Below are 26263 nucleotides of genomic sequence, written 5' to 3'. Positions count from 1 at the left end.
AAATACATCAATTGGTTGCCTCCTACATGTGCCCCGACTAGGGCCTGGGCCAAGGAGGACCCTGAAACTGAGGTACGTGCCCTTGACCAGAATCAGACCTGGGACCCTTAGGTCTGCAGGCCGACACTGTCCACTGAACCAAACTGGCTAGGGCTCAAGCAACTCCTTTGTAAAGGGTTGGCTTGGATCCCAGACTCAGTACAGCAGGCAGCTCAGTGCAGAGGCAGGCAAATGGGTGCAGGCTGCTCCCTGAAGTGCAGCTTGCTGGAGAGGCCCGCGGGGACGCGGCTGCTGGGCTCTGCTTTGGAAATTTGAGCCCAGTTAGCCACCAGGAGCCCTTCTTAGTAGGTGTCTTCTTTCTCAGCGTCCACAGTTTCAAGCAACTTATGTTTTTCTATAATTCTCATCTCAGGGTAAAATATATCGGTGGGCAGAGTTTTCTGTAGATAAAACCCGGAATTCCTACCAGTTGTCAGCTCTTTCCATTGTCATAGCCCGAGAAGGGCTTCCGCAATCAGTCCGCACGGGGTTCTCACTGTGGACGTCTTTGCTTTTCCCTGCAGGACTACATTGATTGCGCCGAGGTGTGGGCAGAGTACACCTGCCGGCATTTCACGGTATGTGTGGCTGTGTTTTTGAAATAATTATATATTTTTTCATGTTTATTATAGTGAATAAGTCTAGCTTAGGCATTTTACAGTGATAATTATTACTAACTTATAAAAAGTCCATCCTTTGTTGTATAGTGTGACAGAGCATTAATATGTGCGCTACAACGAGAGGGTTCCCATGAGAATTTGGGAAAAGCTGCATTGTGCAAAGCTAATCAGTTTTTCACTATCAGATACATTAGATGTGTATATGCTGAAGTCATGGTGACTTTCCATGGGGTCTAGCAAGCAGCAGTTCCCAAACACATTTGACTGCAATGTAATTACTGTCTAAGCACACAAACACACTTCTTCCCCGAGGCCCCGCCTGGGACCTCAGTTTGGGAAATACTGGGCTTATCAAAGAGCAGAGGCTTTAAAACAGGTAGAACTGGGATTGAATCCTATTGCCAGACTTATTTACTTTAAGCAGCAACAGTGAAGTGGGCATTGGGTTACCTGGCTTGTGGGGGCAGGTCTGTGCTCTTACACAATGTCAGTGTGGCTTTGCAGCGCCGGAGAGGGACCTGGCGGGGGCAGCAAGTGGCACAGTTGATTTTCCCAGCACTCAGGGAAGCAGGGGCCTGGGAATGCCCAGAGCCTGTGGGAACCATGTTTCCATCCTGACGTGGTGCGGACAGAGCCACCGTGAAGCTGTGATATGGGATGGATTTTCCCCTTATAATATTTTCAGCAGAATATTTGAAACTATTTCTGGAGGATGTGTACTATATTCTGAACACATTAGTCCTTTTCTCCAGAAAAATGGTCAGTGACTACCCTTCAGTGTCTAATGGGGGTTTCGTTCACTTCCCATTAGAAAAGAGAGGTGAACACCGTGTTGGCTGACATCATCAAGCACATGACTCCAGATCGCGCCTTTGAAGACTCCTACCCTCAGGTACAGATGTGTATTTCCCTTCCACACTGCTGGAGGTTTTATGTGGTTGAATTAAATTGGCATGTTGCATGGGTCACACCAGAAAGTCAGATGATCCTAGCTCTGTCATACCCTGACTGTGTACCTTTTACTCAGTTACTTAATCTTGTGCCTCAGTTTTCTCCTCTGCAAAATGGGGGTACTAATAGTACCACCCCCAGTGGTTGTGAGGAATAAGTGAGGTGTGGATGGGAAGCCCAGGAACTCAAGTAAGGTGCCTGTGTTTTTCAGTTAAACTAACTTTTTATTTGGAAATAAATTAAAGTGTGTTGAAAAGTTGAAAGAATAGCTTGGAAAAATCCCATAATTCCTTACCCAGATTCTCCAGCTATGAACATACTCCTTATTTGCTTTATCATTATCCTTGTGTGCACACACATTCATATGCACGCAGATCTTTTCTGAATCGTTTGAAGATAAGTTACAAACATCTCACCACTTTGCCTATAAATCATTCAGTGAGTATTTAATTCCTAAGGACAGTGTCATGCTCTGTGTAACGCAGTGTAGCGGTCAGCTTCAGGATGCTAACATTGAGGCATCACAGTGTCTACCGCAGGGTCCCTGCTCCCGTTGTCACTGGACTCATTCGTGCCCTGAGAGCAGGTTTTTCAGTCCAGCTCAGGATCACATATGTAAGGTAACTTTTGATCAAATTAAGATTTTTTTTATTTTTTACTTAGTAACATGATGTTCAGGCACTTACTGCCTATGATCGATTTCTACCTTCACTTAGTATAAGAAAATGCGTTACACATTCTTGTAAGAATTTTAGAATTCTTACATTTTGCTAAGTTAAGACTCTCACAATTTGCTAATTAAAATGGTTCATCATTACAATTTATTGAGCAGCCACTGCTATGTGACATTTTTCTAGGTGGGACATAAACACTATGTCGTGCACACAGGTCTTGGTGAGGGTTGTGGAGTGAATGGTGTGCAGGCGGAGCCTGGGGCCGGACCCTGTGGGTGCGGGTGTCGGTCTCAGCACGGATGAAGAGTGGTGTGAGTGCATTAGAATTATTGAGGAAATTTCGGTAAGACCTTAAGTACTAGGGGCCCAATTAATTGAAAACTTGAAGTAACAATGATTTTAATGCGGCCCATTCCTGAGAGAGACTGGAATTAGACTGGACAGTGACTCTGTCCTGTCTAACAGCATCTTATAGCAGGGGCCCTGGGGGCAGCTTGCATTCGTGACATCCGTCTGTATTGGTTGTGAGCCCGTGGACTGAAGTGGCCTTTTCTTACTCCAGGCCAGGGGTAGGGAACATGCCTGGTAAGCCTGGAGTATTTCTTGTGCCAGAAAGTAAGGACACACTAAAAATACTGATGGGGCACAGGGAACATAAAAGGGCCTGGAAGGGGCCTTGTAAACTCCCAGTTTGAACATCAAAAACATAAGGAGAGTGGTGAGTTATAACCCACTGACTAAAATAGGGATCCAGCGGACTTTCTAATGATGAATAGAAATAAATAGATGAAGGGAAAGAGGGGTGGAGGTGCCAATTGAGAAATATGGAAGAAATGGTAGAATTAAAAAAAATCATTTGCAGCCAACACAGTGAGCAGATAGGGATAGGGACATGGATGATAGATTAAAGTATTATAGTTACATCACTGTTCACTTTCCTGCATTTGATAGCAGCACAGTGGCGGCGGGGGAGAATGCATGTGTAACTGCACTCAATTTAAAACATTCCTGAGCTAAAGGGATTTGTTGCTGTGGATATGGTTTCAGAAACTGTTTTAACCAGACAGTATTGCAGTATCTTCATCTTTTGCTTGACTGACCTAAAAAATTACTTAATTATGAAATGGGATCGTACTTTTAATATTCTGTTTCTAGAACATGAGCAATTTCCTTTGTAAAGGATTTGTAAACAGGAGTGTTTTTAGTAGAAACAAAGTATCTGTCAGTGAATTTCTCTTAACAGTAAGGGGGCAGGCAAGGTTTGTGTTTAATTTAGAGGCGGCTCCTTGGCCTCTCCTTCCTGGCGAGGCCGGTCAGCAGCTCTGTGTGCACTCAAGTGCGGCAGGTGCGGATGGTGGACCCAGTCCCAGGGCCTGAGACCCACGCCCCGCCCTCCTGGAGGATGTGACCTTTGGCTTCTGGCAAAGTCAGGGAATAGTCAGGCTGGGCTGTTTTGTGAATAAAGTTCTACGGGACCCAGCCACATCCACGGTTGACCTGATGTCTCTGGCTGCCTTCTAGCTACATTAGTGAGGCTGTGTCTGGCGATGTCTGTGTGGCTCCAGAAACTTCTGCTACTCCTGGATAGTCACAGCTGACTATCAGAGGACTGAAGGGCAGGTACCCGTACCTGAACCATCCCCTTCAGTCCTCACAAGGAGCTAAGTGCCTCCTTGCTCTGCCTGTTCCAGACCAAGACACTGTTTCCCAAGGTTCAGTCCTTCCCAGTCCTTGGGCAGTCCAGGCTTCCCTTCTTGGAATTGGGGTTGCAAATGATGCAAGGGTGGCCTTTTAAACATACTCGAGTTTTATTAAATAAGATGTGTTTTTTTGTTTCATTTGCAGCTTCAGTCGATAATTAAGAAAGTGATTGCCCATTTCCATGATTTCTCAGTGCTCTTCTCAGTGGTAAGTAGCACTCCTTAATTATTTGTGGAAATTTGTATCTGAGTCAGAGGTTCTCTTAGTGTCTCAGTCATTTTTCAAGGTGCCCTGGGCCAAAAGAAATGCTTAACGGTTTTCTTCATAAAGTAAGCTACGTCTAAACAGCTTAAGTATCGCTGTCATCACAGCTCAACCAGCAGTTGAAAAACATGATGCACCTAGACTGAAAGAAAATATGACCTTCAGTTCATCATTCCTTACTACTAGAATGTGTGCTCCAGTGGGCACCACGGCTTCTCAACCCTGGGGGCAAACTGGGCTTCCTCTTCCTCAGTGACTTTCACATGGTACTTGCTTTCATCGCACAACCTAATGTTGAAACTGAAATAGCAGTTGTCTCAGTGCCCGACAGCTGAGATTTATTATGTTTCTCTCAAAAAGTTAAAAGCTTCTGAGACGTCCTGTCAAGCCTGCTGCAGTGCACTGGGCAAGGGCGACCTGGGCGCCTGAGTACCGTGGCGCCGAGGGGAGGAGTCCCCATTCACAAACACGCACAAGGCGGCAAGGTTTTGGTCTTTTCTTTATTTAAAAATAGAGGCAAGATGCCATAGTCACTCTGGACAACTCTGAGTCCTTTCTTTGCTTGCCAATGCCACTGTGAAAGTGCTGAAGCTTACTTTTCATTTTAGCACACAGAAAGCTTATGGTCACCTAAATGTTGCCCAGCCCTTTCGGGTGGGCTCAGTGGTTACAGCGTAGGCTCCTGCACCGAAAGGTTGCTGGTTCTGTCCCCGCCCCCATGGGGGCATGTGCTGCGGGCGACCAATTGATGTGTCTCTCACATCGATCTTTCTCTCTCTCTCTCTCTCTCTCTCTCTCTTTCTCTCACCCATTCCCCCTCGCTTCCTCCCTTTCACTCTGTAAAAATCAATGGAAAAAATATCCTTGGTTGAGGATTAACAAAATAATAAAAAATAACTGTTGCTCAGATGGTGCACCAAAATGTTAACTGGTCCCAGCCTAATCCCTGGGCACAAGAAAATTGTTTTATTTTTTTTAAAAAAATGTATTTTATCTTTTTTACAGGGAGGAAGGGAGAGGGATTGAGAGTTAGAAACATCGATGAGCTGCCTCCTGCACACCCCACTACTGGGGATCAAGCCCGCAGCAACCAAGGCAGCAACCAAGGTACATGCCCTTGCCTGGAATCGAACCTGGGATCCTTCAGTCCTCAGGCCGACGCTCTATCCACTGAGCCAAACCGGTTAGGGCAGAAAGTTGTTTTAATAGCAGTCGTTTCTAAACCTCTGAGTCATCTTTTGCTTTCAGGGGAGTCCTTGCTGGCCTGCCTCAGAGATGAGCAGCTCTTTTGACCTTCAAAGAAAAAAATGACCCACGGGTTCCTTTTAATAATGTATATAAATAGCATGGAGAGTGCTTTTTTCTTTTTGAATTTTGTTTTAGGAAAAATTTCTGCCATTTCTGGACATGTTCCAAAAAGAGAGCGTGCGGGTGGAGGTTTGCAAATGCATCATGGAAGTTTTTATCAAGTAAGTGTAACTTTGTAATTGGAAGCTTCAATTCCTAATGCCTTTTTGAAACCTGTTGATAAGAAACCAGTGTTTGCACTCTGGGGCCCAGGCCTGTGCATGCATTTCATACCTGAGACAACAGTGAGAGGGAAACCACCTGAGGAGCAGTTATGCTGAAGGCTGTACTCTGTGCTGAAGAAGACAACGTCCTGAGCATTCACAGGAGCCTGGTCATCACCTGCATTCACTCAGATGTGCTACTGGAAGGAGCAATCTATTGATGAACTACTTAGAGAGTAATATTTTAAAAGATAAAGTCATATTTATCAAGGTACCAGAGCTAGAAAGGTTTGCATGGTCAGTGGGTAGATTTGTGATCCATTTTCAAGTTAATTCCTTTCATGTTATTAAATACGTTTTCCAGAACTGCATACTGCTGGTGGTACATGAAATAACTGTAGGTGGTCCATGGAGGAGAGGTTTTCATTTTCATTTGTAAAGTTGTATATATTTATTTTAACGTATGTTAGATAGTATATAACTAGTGTAGTCAGTGATTTCATGTATACTATTTTTTAAATATTAAGTATGTAGAGTTTAGAAAATTGAGATAGATGTTGCTTGGATATATGTTTTAAGCTTTCCTTGTGTGGTCTTCCTAAAAGATTAATTCCATACGCTTGGAATAAATACACCAACTTTACTTGCATAAGGGTTTGTTTGATGAGCTCGTCCTTTTATATTATTTGAAAAACCCAATTAATACGTGCTCCCTGCACCTAACACAGTTGAAGATAGGTCATGAGCCACTTCAGAGAGTTCAAGAAACATGATAAAAAACAACAGATTTGCCCTTTGCTTGTATTAAAAAGTGTAGCAGCTTGACCAGGATTCTGCAGTTACTAGAAATTACAGTATGTGGAGAAGAGCAAACTTGTCATTGAAAGAAGAATTAAGAGAAAACTAGAACAGAGCCCATCAGTGGTGAACTGGGCCATAGTTTGTGCAATTGGATCGTTTGCTGCTTCTCAAATATGTATAGCTGATAAGATCCAAACCCATGCTTTCACTGTCCTCAGGGGCACAGCTTTCACGACTGCCTTTAACTGTTTCCCAGGCATCAGCATGAGCCCACCAAGGATCCGGTCATTCTGAATGCCCTCCTGCACGTGTGCAAGACCATGCATGACTCTGTGAAGTAAGCTACCACGTCACATGGGCTGGGTCTCAATGCCACATGGCAGTACATGAGGGGGATTGCTGCTGGAAGCTGCCACTGGGAGTTATATTTTTATGGGGCTATTAAGGTTCTTGCCAATGAGGACTTTCCACTCTAGGAGAGGAGGGAGGCTGAGGGTACCTTCCTGAGAAAATGAGATGGCATGTTTTTATAAAGGAAGTTCAGGTGAGAGAACAGGCTGGTTTCATCCAAGTGGACTCAAACTCTTGTCTCCAAGAGATTTCTGAGAGCAGCAGGTAATATAATAGTGAGTTCCCTCATTCAGTAACATAGCCTTCACATGTTTCCTCATTAGTCACCAGTTCTTTAAAGGCACCTGCAATTGTTCATCCTTCTTACATGAAGGACGTTATTTGTTCAGTATATTTGAGGCTGAGACCTACCCACTGACCTTACCTTTAGGTCAAAGGCCAAATGATCACTCCTTTGCTTTCTAGCCTGCCCCCAACCCCACATTTCTATTTGACTACACTTAAGGCAATTCCTGCTTATCACTGAAATTTTAGTTCCCAAAGAATTTTTAACCAAGCAGCTTGATTCACTGTAAAATGTTACAAGCACTGAGAAAATTGTTTTAGAATTCAACCATCAATAAGAGGAATTGTGCTGGGGTCCAACCCCAGCGGGTCCAGGGGTCCCCAAAGGCACAGACGGAGTCGGCGAAGAAAGAAGGACACGGAGACAGTGTTCAGTTGATCAGCAGCCTAGCCAGGATCTCCAGCCAAGTTCTGGTCTGGATCTCCAGAGAGGTTCTGCTCTGGATCTCCAGCGAAGTTCTGGTTAGGATCTCCAGGCAGGTTCTGTATCCATGTTCTCTTGCTAGGTTCTCCAGATTCTCCAGCCAGGTTCTGTAGCCATGTTCCCTCGCTAGGTTCTCCAGCCAGGTTCTGTCCAGGTTCTCCAGCCAGGTTCAGTCACCAGGTTCTAGTCAGGTTCTCTTGCCAATTTCTGTAGTCAGGTTCAGTCCGGGATCTTTGGCCATGTTCTCTCGCTAGGTTCTGAGGCCAGTTTCTGTCCAGGATCTTTTGCCATGTTCTCTCCAGCGAAGTTCTTCTGTCTCTAGAGAACGTTCTGTGTAGGTTCTGTGCCTAGGTTCTGTCTCTCTCTCTGTGTTCTAAGCTCTGTCTTCTAAGTTCTGAGTCTTGCTGTCTTGTTACATCTGTATTTATACCAGTTGATTCAATCCTATCAATCTCTATTACAAAGGTTAGGGCGTTTCTTATCTCCATTCCAGGGAGTAAAGATTATGTAGCTTAAGCATGATTGTTCGTAGTTAAAGTGATTAATTACCCGCCTGGCACTTAGTTAAGAGGTTTTATTCCCTCCCTAACTTCAGGGGAAAATCCCTGCCTGGGGAAACAACTTTTCTCAGAGACCTTGGTTAAAACACATAGTGCCAAGAAGGTGAGCAAACATATTAAGAACAGTATGCCATATATGCCAGGTCCCTTGAAACAGCAAGGATGGACCGGCTCCCGGCAGAATTGTACTTCGTTTTTTTCCCTCTGAAGATTTTCAGAATCTTTATTTTCATGACTTTGTGCTTTCAACTTCATGGGTAGTTATAAAAACCAAAATATCAACACATTTTTTTTTTTCGTTTTTAAAAAAATATTTCTTTATTGATTTCAGAGAGGAAGGGAGAAGGGAGAGAGAGAAACATCAATGATGAGAGAAAATCATTGATCGGCTGCTTCCTGCATGCCCCCTACTGGGGATCGAGCCCTCAACCCAAGCATGTGCCCTTGGCTGGACTCAAACCTGGGATCCTTCAGTCCGCAGGCTGATGCTCTATCCACTGAGCCAAGTCAGCTAGGGCAAAATATCAACTTTTAATAATAAATGAAACCATTAGATTTTAACTGGGCAAAAATAAAAATAAAGGCACAGAAAACATCCAGAAAGGCACTTGTGTTAGTAGGATATTGGCTTTTGGCTTAAATAAAATAGGTTGATTTCTCTCTTGATAAAAGTATGAGGCCAGCAGGTGGAGGTATGATAGCTCTGCTTTAGAACATCATCCGGGAACCCAGGCTCCTTCTGTCTTGTTGCTCTGCCATCGCTCTGGGTGTTGTCCTTGTTTCCTGGTGGAAGCTGACTTACCTTGACTATGTCCATGCTGCATTCTGCGGCTGTAGGCAGCAGCTTTCTTTTAGGGCAAAACTTGAAAGGCTCTTCAATGGACACAGACACTGGGGCAGTGGGGGCTTGCCCGGGGTGGGAATAGCTGGGGCGGGGGGCGTCAATTGGGGAAAAAGGAGACATATAAAACTTTAAACAATAAAAACAAAACAAAAAAACTTGGAAGGCTCTTAATTGCTTGCATTCACATCCCATTGGCTAGAACTGTCACATGGACATATTTAGCTGCAGAGGAGACTGGGAAATGTAGTCTAGGAGAAGAGAGGAGACCTGGCCTATTGGAGGGTGTTTTGCAGTCTCTACCAATAGTTATCTTTCCTAGAGCAAATCACCAAACAAAACTCTTGGTTCCTGTTTTCTCTGGGCTCTTTTTCAGAATAAATCAGGGCCCTATTTATAAGCTTTACAAGTACAGTCTAAACCAGTGATGGTGAACTTTTTGAGCTCGGCGTGTCAGCATTTTGAAAAACCGTAACTTTGGTGCCATGTCACATATAGAAATTTTTTGATATTTGCAACCATAGTAAAACAAAGATTTGTATTTTTGACATTTAACAAAGAAAAACCAACCAAAAAAATGAGTGTCATAGGTTCGCCATCACTGGTCTAAACTATGAAGCCTTGACATTTTCTTACACATATATATTTGTATTTAATTTGTTAATAGAAGTAACTGAGTTTTGTGATTTACTTTAAGATCCATCCCCAAAATAAGACATACTGACAGATGGAGAGGGAAATAGATGGTTATGTGATAAAGTAAATATTATAAAATGACTAGAGGCCCGGTGCACAAAAATTTGTGCACTCGGGGGAAGGGGGGTTCCCTCAGACCGGCCTGTGCCCTCTCGCAGTCTGGTACCCCTCGGGAGATAACGACCTGCTGGCTTAGGCCTGCTTCCGGGTGGCAGAGGGCAGGCCCAATCCCTAGGTGCAGCCCCTGGTCGGGCTCAGAGCAGGGCTGATTGGGGAGTTGGGGCGCCGCCCCCTGTCATGCACAGAGCAGGGCAGATTGGGAGGTTGCGATGCCACCCTCAGTCATGCTCAGGGTAGGGCCGATTGGGGGGTTGGGGCACCGCTCCCTGTCACACTCAAGGCAGGGTCGATGGGGAGGTTGCGGCGCCACCCCCTGTCACGCACAGAGCAGGGCCCATCAGGGGGTTGGGGAGCTCCCCCCTGTCACTCACAGAGTAGGGCCGATAGGGGAGTTGGGGCACCGCCCCTGTCACACTGAGGGCAGGACAGATCAGGGGGTTGGGGCGCCGCCCTCTATCACCCACAGAGCAGGGCCGATCAGGGGATTGGGGCGCCGCCACTGTCACACTCAGTGCAGGGCAGATGGGGAGGTTATGGCTCTACTCCCCATCACACACAGAGCAGGGCCCGTGGGGGGGGGGGGGGCGGACCGCCCTCCATCACCCACAGAGCAGGGCCGATCAGGTGGTTGGGGCGCCGCCACTGTCACACTCAGGGCAGGGCCAATGGGGAGTTTATGGCTCTAGCCCATCACACACAGAGCAGGGCCCGTGGGGGGGGGGGCGGGGGGGAGGGCGCCGCCCTCTAACACCCAAAGAGCAGGGCCGATCAGGTGGTTGGGGTGCCGCCACTCTCATACTCATGGCAGGGCCAATGAGGAGGTTATGGCTCTACCCCGTCACACACAGAGCAGGGCCCGTGGGGGGCGGGGGGGTTGGGGCCCGCCCTCTGTCACACACAGAGCTGCAAGGCGATCAGGGGGTTTGGGCGCTGCCCCCTGTCACGCTGATCCCGGTGCCGGGAGGCCTCTCAGCTCCGCTGATCCCGGTGCTGGGAGGCATATTACCCTTTTGCTATATAGAACAGAGGCCTGGTGCATGGGTGGGGCTGGCTGGTTTGCCCTGAAGGGTGTCCTGGATCAGCGTGGGGGTCCCCACTGGGGTGCCTGGCCAGCCTGGATGAGGGGATGATGGCTGTTTGCAGCTGGTCACACACCCTTCAGGGTGGGGGTCCCCACTGGGGTGCCTGGCCAGTCTGGCTGAGGGGCTGAGGGCTGTTTTCAGGCTGGGACTGAAGCTCCCAACCGCTCCTTGTTTTCTTTTTTCTTTTTTTATTCTGGGCCAGCTTTAGCTCTGAGGCCTCGGCTGCTGAAAACAGGTTCTGGCCTTTGTTTACCGTCTGTATTTGATACAATGTTGCGGTCTGGCTGGCTGAAGCCCCGTTGAGTAAAGCAGGTTTCTGGGGTTTTTTTTGCTTCTATATTCACAACATAGTTGCTTAGAGTTGCAGCTGAGAGGCGGGCAAGTCAGGCGGGGAACGTTGGAGTTCTCTGTCACTGAAGCAAGCAAGCCTCCCTGTTCGCATCAGCTGCCTGGCCGCCAGCTGCCATCTTGGCTGCCAGTTAATTTGCATATCTTGGCCCTACTCTGTGAGTGACAGGGGGATTAGCCAATGGGAAGGGTAGCGGTCGTACGCCAATTACCATGTTTCTCTTTTATTAGTGTAGATAATGGTAAGATCTTGATGGGTGGATATATGGGTAGTCACTGTAAAATTCTTTTCAACTTTGCTGCCTAGTTTGAAACTTTTTACTATGTTGAAAAAAAGTTCTCTGAATTACATTTGAAGTGGTACCTTTCTGCCCAAATTCCAAAGAAGAAAAAGTTACCACTAATAAATGAATTTTAAGAACAGCAACTTTGAGATGTGAAACATTTGTAAATCTAGAAAATGCAAAATGTTGTTACCTGTTACATTGCTTAGTTCTTATATATTTTTCTTTGGAAGCTCGTTTATCACCTAGTGTTAATTCTGTACCTTGTTGATTTCAGTGCACTCACTCTGGAGGATGAGAAGAGAACACTGGCCTGTCTGATTAGTGGGTTTGTAAAGATGGTAGGTATTAAGGACGGACTCAGCGGTCTTGGAAAGGGATATAATTGTTTCTCTGTACTCAGGTGGACGAGTTAGCATTATGTTCCCTGGTGCTTCTCGTTCTTATTGAGAGAAGATGAGGCTAGAAAAGAGATTCCATTAGCCAGGCTCCTGGGGCAGAGAGTGCCAGGACAAACTGGCCTCAGGGAAAGTCCGGGGGAGGGAGGGCGGCTTCCTGACTCATGTGACAAAGGTTCTGGAATGGAGCCCTCAGAGGAGCTGCTGGAGGTGGGACCTCCGCGTCATGGCTCTGCTCCCGGGTGCCCTCCTAGGCAGGCTCGCTCCCCACGAGAGCCCAGAAGGAAGGGTCCCAGCAGCTTTGTAGGACTGAGTCCTTTGGATGGATGTGGGCCCATCCCAAACAAGTGGTTGCTGTGGGGGAGAGCAAACATGACCACTAGGCCAGGGAGACTCGCATGGCCGGGAGGCTCCCTGACACTCCTGCTGTCTGCATGGGACAGCGAAACGCAGCTGTACCAATGCGCGCCCTCTCCCTTTGCCTGTTACCCGCAGTGTGGACAGCTCACCCAGGCCACAGTGTTTCATTAATCCCACAGTTCTGTCATCGGCTGGGCCACTGGGCTGCTCTGGGGCAGGGTGGGGCCTCAGTGCTGGCTGAGGTGGCTCTCCTCCGTGTGACCGCTTTCTTCCCCTTCTCCCATCATCCAGCTGCCACAGCTCTTACCTGGGAGGGCAGACTCGGGGCCGCAGGGCCTTTAGGCGCAGGTTCAGGAAGGGCAGTGACTCTGTGTCCGGGAGGAAAAGTCCCCAGGGACCCTGAAATGCCCAGCAGACTGGGGGTTACTGCAGCTTTCTCTGGGAGCACCTGTTCCATCCTCACCAGAACAGCCCTGCCTTTGTTCTCGGTATGCAGAGCTAACTCACAGCTGCCACCAGTGTCCTGGTTTAACAGGCACTCGAGACAGAGGCTGAAATGGGAATAACTAGGTCACCTTGAATTAACTGAGGAAATGTGACTCATCCAGCAGCAGGGTCAGCTGAGCTATCCGCCAAACACTGTGGCTAAAATACCAATTTTGATTAAGTTCAGGCCACGTTAGGAAATGTACCTATGGTTTTGACCAGGTGCCTCTCCTGTCCCCTTGATTTATATGCCAGTCATGTGGTCTTTATCTTTTTATGGCTTTGTCTGAAAGCCGCTGAGTTATAATGGAAAAGAATATGAGGAAATAAGATGTGAAACCTGGTAGCAACAGTGGAAATAGCAAAGTTAAACTCCTGGGCCAGAATTATTGCCGTAGCAGTCAGTTTGTCCTGCTAACCAGCTAGTCATCAGTTTTGGAGAAATGGGAGAGGGGATTTGTAATGGGGAAGAAGCCTCCATCTGTGGCTCTGGCAACAGTGGCCACTGCGGTTGGGAACCCCATCAGGGAGCAGGAATCCTGGCCAACGGCCCAGGCTCCCTTTGTGCTCTGACAGGCGCAGCTGACAGGGCTCCAGGGCTTCCTTCCAGCTCTCCTTCTATATGGGGATGTTCTGTTTGTATTTTGAGATTCTGTGTTTTGTTTGTTTTTGTTAATCCTCAGCTGAGGATATTTTTTCCATTGCTTTTTAGAGAGTGAAAAGGAAGGATAGAGGGAGGGGGAGAGAGAGAGAAAGAGACATCGATGTGAGGGAGACACATCGACTGGTTGCCTCCTGGACTCACCCAGACCAGGGATGGGGAATGAACCTGCAGCCCAGGTACATGTCTTTGGGAATCGAACCTGCGACCCTTCAGTGTGTAGGCCAATGCTTTGACCACTGAACACCACCGGCCAAGGAGATTCTGTTTCATACCCTTCAGCCTTTCTGTGTTCTACTCCAGTGCCCATGTCATGATGATGAGGTGGCAGTAGTAACATGTCAGCGACATGCTGAGTGGGGCATTGTAGTCTGGTCAGAGTATATCCCAATGAGTGTGTGCACGCACACATGCATGCATGCTTGCATGCCCTTCCCACCTAGTCATATGGGGGGGTCATTGGTGGCTTGTCATCTCAGCACCCCCTCTTCCCCCAAAGTTCAGGCAAAGCCTGTTCAGCTGTGTGCATTGTCAGCCCCTCTCTCTTTGATTCTAGGTGTCCTTTGGTCGTGATTTTGAGCAGCAGCTAAGCTTCTATGTCGAGGCCAGGTCGATGTTTTGCAATCTGGAACCTGTTCTTGTGCAGTTGATTCACGTAAGGCTTTTCATTCATTCATTCTCTCAGCAAATGTTTATTGAGCATCTACATGCCAGAACTATTTAACCTGGGATTCCCCTTCCTCATGTTGCTCCTGGTCCCGAGGTGTGGCAGGCTTTTCTCAAAGGTTGATGCAATCTAGAACTTACTGAAATCTTTGAGTGGTTTTATTGATCCCTTTTTCTCTGAAATGTGTTTATTCTCGTTCCTGTGTGCAGCAGCAGAGGCGTGAGGATTGGCTGTGGTTGAGGAATACTAACCCAGGCCTTGCTGCCTCACCAGGGTGCCCACTTCCTTGGGACACGGCCTTTCAGTGACTTTTCATGGTGCCCAGGTTGAAAGAAATCAGTGACATCTCTGTTTATTCAACACTTAGGCTCAGACAACTTAAGTATTTATGCCCCAACAACTTGATAGCCCTTTAAAACAATAATACATGTAAATGTAAAAAATAGAAATTTTTTGTCATTCTTAATTGACCATATTCCTTTCTGATGAAGTGTGCTGTACACCAGTTGGGCACTGCACAGCCTTTCAAACCCCGGAGTTGGGGAGACACTACTACCTTTATTTTCACTTCCACATTGCCTTTTCCACATTGAGTTTTGCACAGCATTTGCGTTTATCACACCCCAGCTGTGCAAAGACGCAGCCTCACAGTAAGGAATTGACCCTGGGCTACCTCGCTCTGGGGCTTTGTCCAGTGCTCAATAATTGCTGTTTTCCTTAAAAAATAAAAAAAATAAGAGGTTTCCCTGTGAGTTTTTACAGTTTGGGAACCTAGGTCCAAACTTTTCACATCTGTGGAAAAATTCCCTAAGGCTCTTTAGTCGCCCCACATGAATTCAAGAGGAGCAGCTGTATTATATGTTTCCTGGTTGCCAGGCTGTGGAACATTACTAAGCTTAACACCTACATGTGGAGACTTTGTCTATGACACAGGGAGGTAACCACCCACCTCGCAGGCTGAGAGGGTTAGATGAGGTAATGAGTGGACAGCTCTTCGGGCAGCACCTGGCTGTGGTACGCGATGCTGTGGCTGCTGTCATTACCTCTCCTATGGGTGTTGCTAGTATGGCATAGCTGAATTGCATGGTTACTCTCAGATTTGGAAATTTCTCTTAAGATCTTTAAGATCTTAAGCTTTTAGTGTATGGGATTTCCAGAAATGGAGTAGTGAACCCTAGCTGTTCATTAAGCCAGAAAATGGTCATTTATAATGCAGAGGATAGGCAGGCTAACTCAGTGAGAGCCTTCGTTCTACCCCAAGCATGTCAGACTCCAAGGCTACCATGGGCCAAATAAATAAGGTGTAAGTGTATGTGGAGCAAAAAAGCAAAGGCTTCAATTTTCATAGAAATGTAGGTTTATTTCGATAGAGACATGCTGAATACAAAGGGCTGAAATAAATGTGTATAACAGGATATTGTAAAAATTAAGTTATGAAACTTTTATTAAAACGTTTCTTATATATTATTATATTGGCTGGGTTGCAAAAATATTCATTGTGGGCTGCATGTGGCCTGTGGGCCACGAGTTTGACATGCTTGGTCTACCCCCTGGAGATGTTTGAGCAAGCCCAGATGGAGTCTACCTGATGACCCATTTGGCACTTCAGGGTTCAGGGCTAATCAGTCTTTGTCCCACGTGGCTGGTTCTCAATGAACTGGCTGTAGTTCATGTTCAGATGTCTGTGGAAGATCTGAGTCAGCCATCATTCATTCCCATTTCTGTTTTACTCATTAACAAACCCAGAGTGTGAGCCGGTTGGCAATGGAAACAAGAAAAGTGATGAAGGGGAATCATTCCAGAAAAACTGCTGCCTTTGTCCGGGTATGTTCTAAAGATAAGACCCACAGACTGAACTTGGTGGGCTGTGGGTTTCCCAAATTAATTTTCCTTACATGTCTATGGGCCGGCCAGTTTCTGAATGTTTCTGAAAGCAAGGTCAGTGGAGCCTGAGTTTGCACATGTGCTAAGGTGGCCAGGGGTGGGCTTGGGGCTGTGTGCCAGTTCTCTGTAATTATGCTGTCTCTGGAAGGTCTAATATCTTTTCCCCTATTGATCAGTTCCCAAATTTGAAATAAAATTTAAGCTTCTTGAGTGTACTGCCTGAATTTTTACCTAAGTAACACAACCATGTCTTAAAAAATGAAATCCTAGGCAAAACAATGACATCCAAGCATCCCAGCCCTGCCCCTTCTCTTCTCATCCTCTCTCTTCAGTCAACCACTTCGAACTCTTTTTAGCAACTTCTTCTAATCACCTCCACTTTTAAATTTTTTAAATATATTTTTATTGATTTCAGAAAGGAAGGGAGAGAGAGAATCATGAATTGACTGCCTCCTATCTCCACTTTTAAAAGTAACTGGTGTAAACAGCTGCTTTAAACTTACTGCTGTTAGGTGTTATCTCTGCCCTCCCTTCTGTGCTGGGAGGGTTTATTTTTCATGCCTGTCCCAAAGAGACAGGCACTGCAGAGGCAAGAGGGGAAGTTGGAGCTCAGAATCAGAAATTACTTTAAGTGTTTTTGCCTGAAAATATGGACAGATGAGAACCGGTGTTCTGATCTGCTGTGAGGGCATTGCCAGCTGACCTGCTATGTCTCCTCTCCAGGCCTGTGTTGCCTACTGCTTCATTACCATCCCATCCCTGGTGGGCATCTTCACACGCCTCAACCTCTACCTGCTTGCTGGCCAGGTGGCCTTGGCCAATCAGTGCCTCTCCCAAGGTAAGCCCCTCCCCTCCTCTCAGGCCCCCCTGCCACTAGGAAAGCCACCCACAGGGCATGTGGGCATGTGCATGAGAGTAGGTGGGGTGAAGAGAAGGAAGGTTCCTTAAGGAGGAAAGGGAAAGTAATCAAGGACGAATTTTAAATATTTCCTTAGTAGGATGCACATCAGACATGCCCACATTTAGAGTCAGACAGATTACAGAGTGTGGCTGTTTTCCTGTAAGGACCATCTTAAATCGCAGACATGCAGGCTGCCTGTGCCTAAGGAATCTTAGACATAAGGCAGAATCCTCCCCGCAGATCATATCTGTCATTGTTGATGTTGGTGTGAAGCCCCAGAAAGACATGGGAGGAATCTAGAAAGGACAGAGTGAACACTGTCTGCAGCTCGCTGTTGGGGATGAAGACTCCGCTCAAGACCCATCTCCGTGCTCACTGTGCATGGCTTATTTGGGAGGGATCCCCCTAGTGTCCGGAGGGTGATGGGGAAGAGGAGGGCGAGGGAAGGAAGCCAACCAAGGGGACCCTTGTGGGAAGGTCCTGCTGAGAGCGGCCGCAGTCCACTCCTCCTGGGACCTCCGGGAGGGAGTGCTCATGGCCCCGGCGTTACCCCACCCTTTCCTCCGTCTGTCACTGACCCCGGCTGCTGCTGGGGCACCAGCTTCCCCGCACTCAGGCCTGTGCCTCACGTGAGCCAAGAGAACGCCCTCAGCAAGGATCACAGTGTTTCTGCTGGAGGTTCTTGTCGCCTGCAGTGTGGCCCGTAGCAGGGCCTGCCCAGCAGGCTGTAGCATAGCCTGAAAGAATCCTGCACCGTTTACAGAGTGTTTGTTACATGGTGAGCCTTTGCACATATCTCCTCTCCTCCTCCTGATAGCTACACAAGGCCAGTCCTGTTGTTGGGACCCCATTTTCTAAGTGAGAAAACTGAGGAGGAATGGCTAGGGAGCCAGCACTCAGCCCCTGCTCTGGCCAAGGTCATGTCCTTTCCTATGGATAGAGGCATGTACAGTGCAAGCCTCGGAAGGCTCGGGAGTTTCTCTAGTGCTGCCTGAGGCGGACTGACGCTTTCAGGGCTGTCTCCCCCGCCGCCATCTCCCACCTGACATCAGTGTGCGCCAGAGGGAGCTGCCAGCCCTGGCTTGGTGTGGAGGGCACGCTGGGCTGGTCAGACCATGGTCCTTCCTCATCTTTAGCCTTGGCCTGGCAGTCTGGCACCTGGATCTGTGTCTTAATTAATCTGGGGCAGCTCTGGGCATCCGAATCTTCATACGTGACTGCTGGCCCAGGCCAGGAGCTCAGCTGGTTAGGGTGTTGTCCCAATATGCCAAGGTTGTGGGTTCCATCTCCAGTCGGCATATACAAGAAGGAACCCGTGAGTGCATTACTAAGTGGGACAACACATCCATGTTTTTCTCCCTCTCTCTCTCAAATCAATAATAAATAAAGAAAGAACATGATTGTTATCCAAGAACCTTTTCAAAACCTGCTTGGTCTTGGTTTCGACTCCTGGGAACTCTCGTGTCTCCCCAGTGCATTTGGAGTTAAACTCAGTTCTTTGCTGGTCCGTCCCCACATGGCCTGGTCCTGCGGCCTCTGTCCTCTCACACCGCTCTTCGGCCTCACAGGCTTTATTCTGTTCTGTGAACAGGGGAAGCTGCCTCCTGACTCAGTGCCTTTGCGCTTGCGACGCCCTCTCTGTGCAGTGGTCTCCCGCAGATATTCGCATTAACAAGCAGGCAGGCAATGGCCACCCAAGGCCATGGCGGGATGGTTTCTGACTCTGTGTGTGTCTCCTCATCGTCGGGGCCCCACCCAGCAGGACTGTGCATTACCAGAGCAGCCTTCTGCCCTCACTATCTGCTGGTACACGTGGGCTTTCTTCTAGGGCCACCTTGGCAAGGAGGACAGTTAGCATGACACAAGGCAAACAAAAACTATCAGCTGCCACCCAGCCTGCTGTGCAGCATGACGATCAGGTTAGTTCATCCCATTGGTTTGAATGTCAGAGGTTTTAACACTTACAAATTGGTTCTCTCTTTTTTTTATTTTTAATATGTTTTTATTGATTTCAGAGAGGAAGGGAGAGGGAGAGAGAGAGAAACATCAATGATGACAGAGAATCATGGATCAGCTGCCTCCTGAACGCCCCACACTGGGGATCGACCCCACAACCCTAGCATGTGCCCTGACCAGAATTGAACCTGGGATCCTTCAGTCCACAGGCCGATGCTCTACCCACTGAGCAAAACCAGCCAGGGCTGAATTGGTTCCCTCTTTAAAGTCGAGGTGGCTGGCCCCTGTGGGAGCGCCTGCGTTCTGAAGCGCTCACATGTGGGAGTGCCCACCTGTGGAAGCGCCTGCAAGTGGTGTCACACTGTTGGGTGGGGCTCTGGTTTAATTGAGGGTGTTTTCCACCAGCACCTTGTTCTCTGGATGTGGCTGGGAGGTGTTTCCAACTGGAGGTGTATTTGGACCAAATACATTTGGTCTTGTCAGGCAGTTTAGAATTTCACTTGTTGGGTCAGTGTTTTGACCTTGGCACTTTTTCTATAAAGAACACTCCATCTTCTAACCCTCACTTCCATCCTCCAGTCTCTCCCTGTCTCTATCCCTTGTGCTCCCTTTTCCTATCTGCTCTGCTTCCTACCTCTCCTTTCTCTTTCTTCCCCCTTGCTTCTTTCCATATCTTCATTTCTTAGATGATTCTGTGGAACTATTACCTAGTCAGTAGTCTCGAAAGCGCATGCGCACTTGTGTGTGTGTGTGTGTGTGTGGTACATGTGTGTGCACGTGTGTGGATATGTATGCACGTGTGTGCATGTATGTGGAGTGCGTATCTGTGTGTGCATGTTTTGTGTATGTGTGCATGTGTGGAGTGCGTGTGTGTGGAGTACATGTTTGTGTGTGTGTGCATGTGTGGAGCGTGTGTGCATGCGTATGCATGTGTGCACGTGTGTGCAGTGCATGTGTGTGTGCATGTGTGTGCATTCCTTCAGTCATTAGATTGTTATTTCTCTAACAAAGTGGGTGTGCACTTGAATAGGTACAGACAGGACGGAGCCTCCGTGCACACACCCTCCTGCACCTTGTTCCCAAATGAAGTGGCCCGAGAACCACACACTCCCGTGGTCAGTGGGCGGGTTCAAAGGGACAATCCAGGTTGAACCCTTGGCCCAGGCAACCGTGAATTCTAGGCTTTCTGTGAACATGTGCCACTTCTTTTTTCACTTAATAATCTAAAGCCAGTTTGGCTAAGGTTCTCTGACTGATGGTCAAAGAAGAAGGGAGGATGGGAGGCAGCAGCAGCACCTCCACTGGGAATGCCCACCCTCAGTCAGTTCTCGGGAACCTTTCTCGGGCCTGCCTGCCATCCCAGCTGCGCAGACAACTCCCTGGGATTCTCAGGACGGGCCTCAGGCCTGTGGAGAAGAAAGCAGAGCCTGTGTTTTTTTAGTTTCCCTGATGGACTTTCTTGTGTTGCAGCTGATGCCTTTTTCAAAGCCGCCATCAGCCTCATCCCAGAAGTCCCCAAGACGATCAATATCGATGGAAAGATGCGGCCGTCAGAACCCTTCCTCTTGGAGTTCCTCTGCAATTTCTTCTCGACTTTGTTAATAGTTCCGGTGAGTCCCCCATGAGAGCTGAAGGTGGTGTCTGTCTCTGACTTGCTGATGTGGGCGTCCTCGGCCCTAAGCATGCGGGGTGTTCTGTCTGTGCTGGTTTGTAGTCAGATGCTTGAATGTCTCAGTGTATTTCCCACTCATTTTGTGTCCTGAATGTATTAGTTGAGACTCTCCATATGGCCAGGGGGGTCACTTAGTGATTTAGGGGTGCAGGCTCCAGGACCACAATGCCTAGGATGGACTCCCAGGCCCCCTCCGCACTCTGCAGTCTTGGGTAATAGATGATATTACTGGACTACAGTTTCTTTGTCTATAAAATAGGAATAGTAATAATAATAATAATAGTATCTACATCTAAGTATTGATGAGGATTAAATGAGTGAATATGCATACGTGGTTGGGACAGTGACTTTGTCCATAGGAAGCACTGAAAACAGGGATGGCAAGTATTAGAAACCAAACCATGACAGCCAAGACCAAAGGGGTGTTGTTGGCAGGATCCTGGCATTTCGTGTGGAAGGTAGGTGAGCAGTTAGGCTTGGGCGGGAATCCCCCGCCCCCAGGACATGCACAGGAGGGGCTCTGAGCCAAGGCTCCAGCCATGCCTGAGGGTCAGCAGGGTGGCCATGAATTTAAACAGGAGAAAGCATGCCGTCTTTGTTTTTACAAACCTCATGAGAAGTAGCCTCTCCCTCTGCTCCAAATTATAGGCACTGAGCCAGTGTTTGTCGTAGTATCTGGGACTTTGTCACCAATAGATTAATCAGCAGTATGCTCTCGCCAGGTGTCTCAGTTGGAGCATATCCCTGGGCATCAAAGGGTCTCGGGTTCTATTCCCAGTCAGGTTGCAGGTTCCACCCCCAGCTGGGGCATGTGCATGAGGCAACTGATTGATGTTTCTCTCTCCCTTCTTGCCTCTTCCTCTAGAAACAATGAAAGTCATATCTTTGGGTGAGGATTAGAGAGATAGATGATAGATAGATAGATAGATGATAGATAATTTAGATAGATAGATGATAGATAGATAGATGATAGATAGATAGATAATTTAGATAGATAGATGATAGATAATTTAGATAGATAGATGATAGATAATTTAGATAGATAGATAAATAGAGAGATAGATGATAGATTAGATAGATAGATAGATAGATGATAGATAGGGGGAGAGAGAGAGAGAGAGAGAGAGAGAGAGAGAGAGAGAGAGAGAGAGAGAGAGAGAGAAATCACCAGTATGCTCATATCACAATCCAGGTGTGAAAGATATTTCAGAACATTGACCTCCAGGCCAAGTGGCTATGAGAATCAGCTGTGTCTGCAGTGAGAGAACTTCTGTCCTCTAGGGAGGTGCTAATCTAGCCTTTGCCTGAGGCTATCCGGCAAATGCCTGTGTGCAGGGCTTGGGCGGGGTGGGTCGCACAGGATCAACAGGGTGGGCTGGAGAGAGCAGTTATGGTGGCTCTCAGCCCCGTCCCCAGGGGCTCTGCCCCTCCGAGTCCCAGCACCCTCTGCAAACCTTGGAGAGAAAGCTGCACTCGCTCTGACCGAAGCCAGACAGTCCTGCTTCTCCCGTTTGAGTCTGGGTCCCTAAAGACTCGCCCGTATCTGGAGTTCAGAGTCTGCGACTCCCTCCGGATTGAAAACGCCAACCGCGCCCTCCGCTGCCAGCCCGCTCCGCACACTCCGCACCTCAGAACTTGACTTCAGCACTGCGCCTCCTCTGAGTGTCCGTATGCGTTTCTCTTTCCTCCTAGTTGTAGGACTTCCACTCAGCCAGCGTTCCTGTGGTTCTGGGTGATGTCCGTTCCGTTTTTTAGTTTCACTTGTTGTGCCCAGATTTCATGATTCCCAAGAACCCACAGGGAGCCAGCGAGTCCGATGCAAAAGCAAAGAGTCATTCATTTCAAACCTAGGTTTGGCTTCCCTGCCACACTCACCGATGTAACGGTAAGCTCCAGTGGCCGAGAGAGAGCAAAACTCTGTGTGGAGAGAGGTTTTATAGGGGTTTGGGGTAAGGGGAGGAGAAAGGACTGTGGGCCCTGCCGATTGGCCAGGCACGAGTACACAGGATGTGGTCATAGTGATGGCGTGCACTTCCCTTGACTATCTTCCTGGAAGAAGCTTGCTGAGCACATGGACAAGTTAAGATGAAGGGCATAGCCCTTACCCTGGGGCAAGGTGGAGGGCGTAGCTCTTACCCTGGGCTAAGGTGGAGGGCATAGCCCTTACCCTGGGGCAAGGTGGAGGGCGTAGTCCTCGCCCTTTCACACTTTTGAAGTAGTTGTTCAAGGCAGCAAACTCCTGCGTTAACCTATGCCGCCATCTTGGTTCTCTCCCAGAACATTGATTATGTGCTTTTTTCCCTAAAAGCACAGAAGTTATTGGTCTTATTGTTACGTCTGTTATCTAAAGGCATTCACCAAGGAGTCATAGATTACACATGACACCTATCCTGAAGAAACATTGGTGACTGTTTCAGTGCAGTTAGCTTCTTGGTAGTCTCAGGATTGCTGCAGCTATAGGGAGTCTTCTTTGAGTCCGTATCAATTTTTGGAATATTTGGTCTAGATCTGTTAAACATGCCATTGGTATTTTAATAGGAATTGAATTTAATCTGTAGATTACTTTGGGTAGTTTGGACATTTTAATGATGTTAATTCTTCCAAATCATGAACACTTACTTAAATCTTCCTCGGTTTCTTTCTTCAGTGTCCTGTAGTTTTCCAAGTAACCTCCTTGGTTAAATTTATTCCTAGGTACCTTATTTAGTCATTTTTTTTGGTTGCAATTGTAAATCAAATTGTTATCACAAGTTTCTCTTTGTGATAGGTAGTTCATTATTATACTACTGATTCCTGAATATTAATTTTGTAACCTGCTACTTTGCCAAAATAATTTATTAAATCTTTGTAGTTTTTTGGTGGAGTCTTCAGGGTTTTCTATGTACAATATTATGTCATCTATAAGAAATGAGTTTTACTTTCTTATTTTTCAATTTGGATGCCTTTTATTCTTTTTGTCCGATTGCTGTGGCTAAGACTTCCAGTATAATGTTGAATAAGAGTGGTGAAAGAGGGAAGCCCTATCTTATTCCTGATCTTAAGGAAAACGCCTTTAATTTTTGCCCATTGAGTATGATGTTGGCTGTAGGTTTTTCATACATAGCCTTTATCATGTTGAGGTATGTTCCCTTTATTCCTAGTTTGCTGAGTGTTTTTATTGTAAATGGTGGATTTTATCTAGAGGCCCAGTAATAATAATACTGGGTGCAATAATCAAACTCCCTTCCTCTCTGAAAGCAATAATCCCTTGCTTTTTCTGCTTCTATGTATATGATCATGTCATTTTTATCTTTCATTTTGCTTATGTGATGTATTACATTTATTGATATTTGAATATTGTACCCACCTTGCATCCTAGGAATAAAACCCACTTGATCATGGTGTGTGATCTCTTTAATGTATTGTTGGATCCAATTTGCTAATATTTTGTTGTCTATGTTCACCAGTTTCTTCCTTTGTAGCGTCTTTATCTGGTTTGGGGATTAGGATGATGCTAGCCTCGTAATAAAGGTTAGAAGTCTCTTCCCTGCTCTTGGATGTTCTGGAGCAGTTTGAGAAGGGATAGGTGTTAGTTCTTTGAATGTTTGGTGAAATCTCCTGTAAATCCATCCGGTCCAGGATTTTTGGTCGCTGGGACTTTCTTGATGACTGCTTCAATGTCATTAGTTATTATTGGTCTATTCAGGTTTTCTGATTCTTCCTGATTTCATTTTGGAATAATGTATGTTTCTAGGAATTTATTTGTTTTTCCCAAGTTGTCCAATTTATCGGCATATAGTTGTTCATAGTATATTCTTAAAATCCTTTGTATTTCTGGGATGTCAGTTGTTACTTCTTTTATTTCTGATTTTATTCATTTGTGTCCTCTCTGTTTGTTTCTTGATAACACTTGTTAAATGATCATCAATCTTTTCAAAGAACCAGGTCTTTGTTTCATTGATCTTTTGTACTGTTATGTAGTGTCTATGTTATTTATTCCCACTCTAATCTTTATCATTTCTTTCCTCTGGGCTTTGCTTGTTGCTTTTTCTCTAGTTCTTTTAGGTGGGCTAAAAGATTGTATGGTTCGGTCCATGGTCGGCAAACCGCGGCTCGCAAGCCACATGCGGCTCTTCCACAGAATACCACGTGCGGGCGCGCACATACAGTGCGATTGAAACTTCATGGCCTATGTGCAGAAATCAGTATTTTGTGGAAGAGCCACACTCAAGGTGCCAAAGAGCCGCATGTGGCTCACGAGCCGCGGTTTGCCGATCACTGGGTTAGATTGTATATTTGAGATTTTCCTTGCTTCTTGAGGTAGGCCTGTAATGCAATGAACTTACCTTTTAGGACTGGTTTTGCTGTGTCCCATAGATTTTGGGTTGTTGTGTGCTCATTTTCATTTGTTTCCTCGAAGTTTCTGATTTCTTCCTTGATCTCATTGATAATCCCTTTATTGTTTAATAACATGCTGTTTAGCCTCCATGTGTTTGAATATTTTTGAGCTTTATTTATTGTGGTTGATTTCTAGTTTCATACTATTGTGATCCAGGAAGATGCTTGATAAGATTTCAGACTTCTTGAATTTGTTGACTTACTTTGTGTCCTAACATGTGGTCTATCTTTGAGAAAGTTCCATGTGTACTTGAGAAGAATGTATATTCTGCTGCTTTGAGGTGCAATGTTCTGTAAATATCAGTTAAATCCATCTGTTTCAGATCACTCTTTTCTTGTTGATTTTTTGGTCTGGAAATCTATCTATTGATGATAGTGAGGTTTTAAAAAGTTCCCTGCTGTGACTGTATTGCTGTCAATCTCTCCTGGTAAGTCCACCAAGATTTTCTTTATATATATATATGTGTGTTCCTCTATTGGATGCACATATGTTTGCAAGGGTTATGTCCTCTTTTTCCTTTTTTTTTTAAACCCTTACCCAAGGATATGTCTTTATTGAATTTAGAGAGAGGAAGGAAGTGGGAGAAAAACATTGATATGAGAGAAACATCAATCAGTTGTCTCCCGTGTGCATCCTGATCAGGGATCAAACGTGCCCTGAATGAGACTCAAAGCTGCAACCTTTTGGTGCACAGAATGACATTCCAACCAGGCCACCTGGCCAGGGCCCTTTTGTTGAATCAACTTTTATAGTATCGTGTAGTGGCCTTCTTTGTCTCTTGTTATGGCCTTTGTTTTGAAGTCTTTTTTGTCAGATATAAGTATTGCTACCCCAGCTTTTTTTAGTTCTTTTCCATTTGCATGGAATTTTTTTTGCCCATCCCCTCATTTTCAGCCTATGTGAATCTTTTGTTCTGAGGTGAGTATCTTGTAGACAGTATATATATGGGTCATGTTTTCTTATCCATTCAGCTACCCTATGTCTTTTGATTGGAGCATTCAGTCCGTTTACATTTAAGGTTATATTGATAAGTACTTATTTATTGTCATTATTCTTTTATACCTATGTTTTTTTTCTATATATGTATTTTTCTTCCTGAAGCAATTCTTTTTTTTTTTTCATTTGTTACTGTCTTTTTTTTTCTTATATTTTTTTATTGATTAAGATATTACATATGTGTACCCTCTACCACCCCCCCACCCCCCCCCACCCCCCCTCTCATCCCCTCACCCCCCCGTTGTCCGTGTCCATTGGTTAGGCCTATATGCTTGCATATAAGTCCTTTGGT

The 26263-nt window shown here is 46.3% G+C and overlaps 1 protein-coding gene across 2 annotated transcripts in view; it reads left to right on the top strand.

The window, feature by feature from the left end:
• Positions 1-26263, top strand: part of VPS35L (VPS35 endosomal protein sorting factor like) — a 159195-nt gene that overhangs the window by 116591 nt on the left and 16341 nt on the right. For both annotated transcript variants that reach the window (XM_081089389.1, XM_081089388.1), the window contains exons 18-27: positions 564-617; positions 1471-1551; positions 4130-4192; positions 5633-5718; positions 6818-6898; positions 11890-11953; positions 14074-14172; positions 15931-16008; positions 16792-16906; positions 20396-20535. In XM_081089389.1, coding sequence (XP_080945515.1) covers positions 564-617; positions 1471-1551; positions 4130-4192; positions 5633-5718; positions 6818-6898; positions 11890-11953; positions 14074-14172; positions 15931-16008; positions 16792-16906; positions 20396-20535 — 861 coding nt within the window. The remainder of the gene's footprint in view (positions 1-563; positions 618-1470; positions 1552-4129; positions 4193-5632; positions 5719-6817; positions 6899-11889; positions 11954-14073; positions 14173-15930; positions 16009-16791; positions 16907-20395; positions 20536-26263) is intronic.

Source organism: Myotis nattereri (assembly GCF_964212035.1).
Source record: "Myotis nattereri genome assembly, chromosome: 4".
Taxonomy (NCBI): Eukaryota; Metazoa; Chordata; class Mammalia; order Chiroptera; family Vespertilionidae; genus Myotis; species Myotis nattereri.
This window is presented reverse-complemented; position numbering and strand designations above follow the sequence as displayed.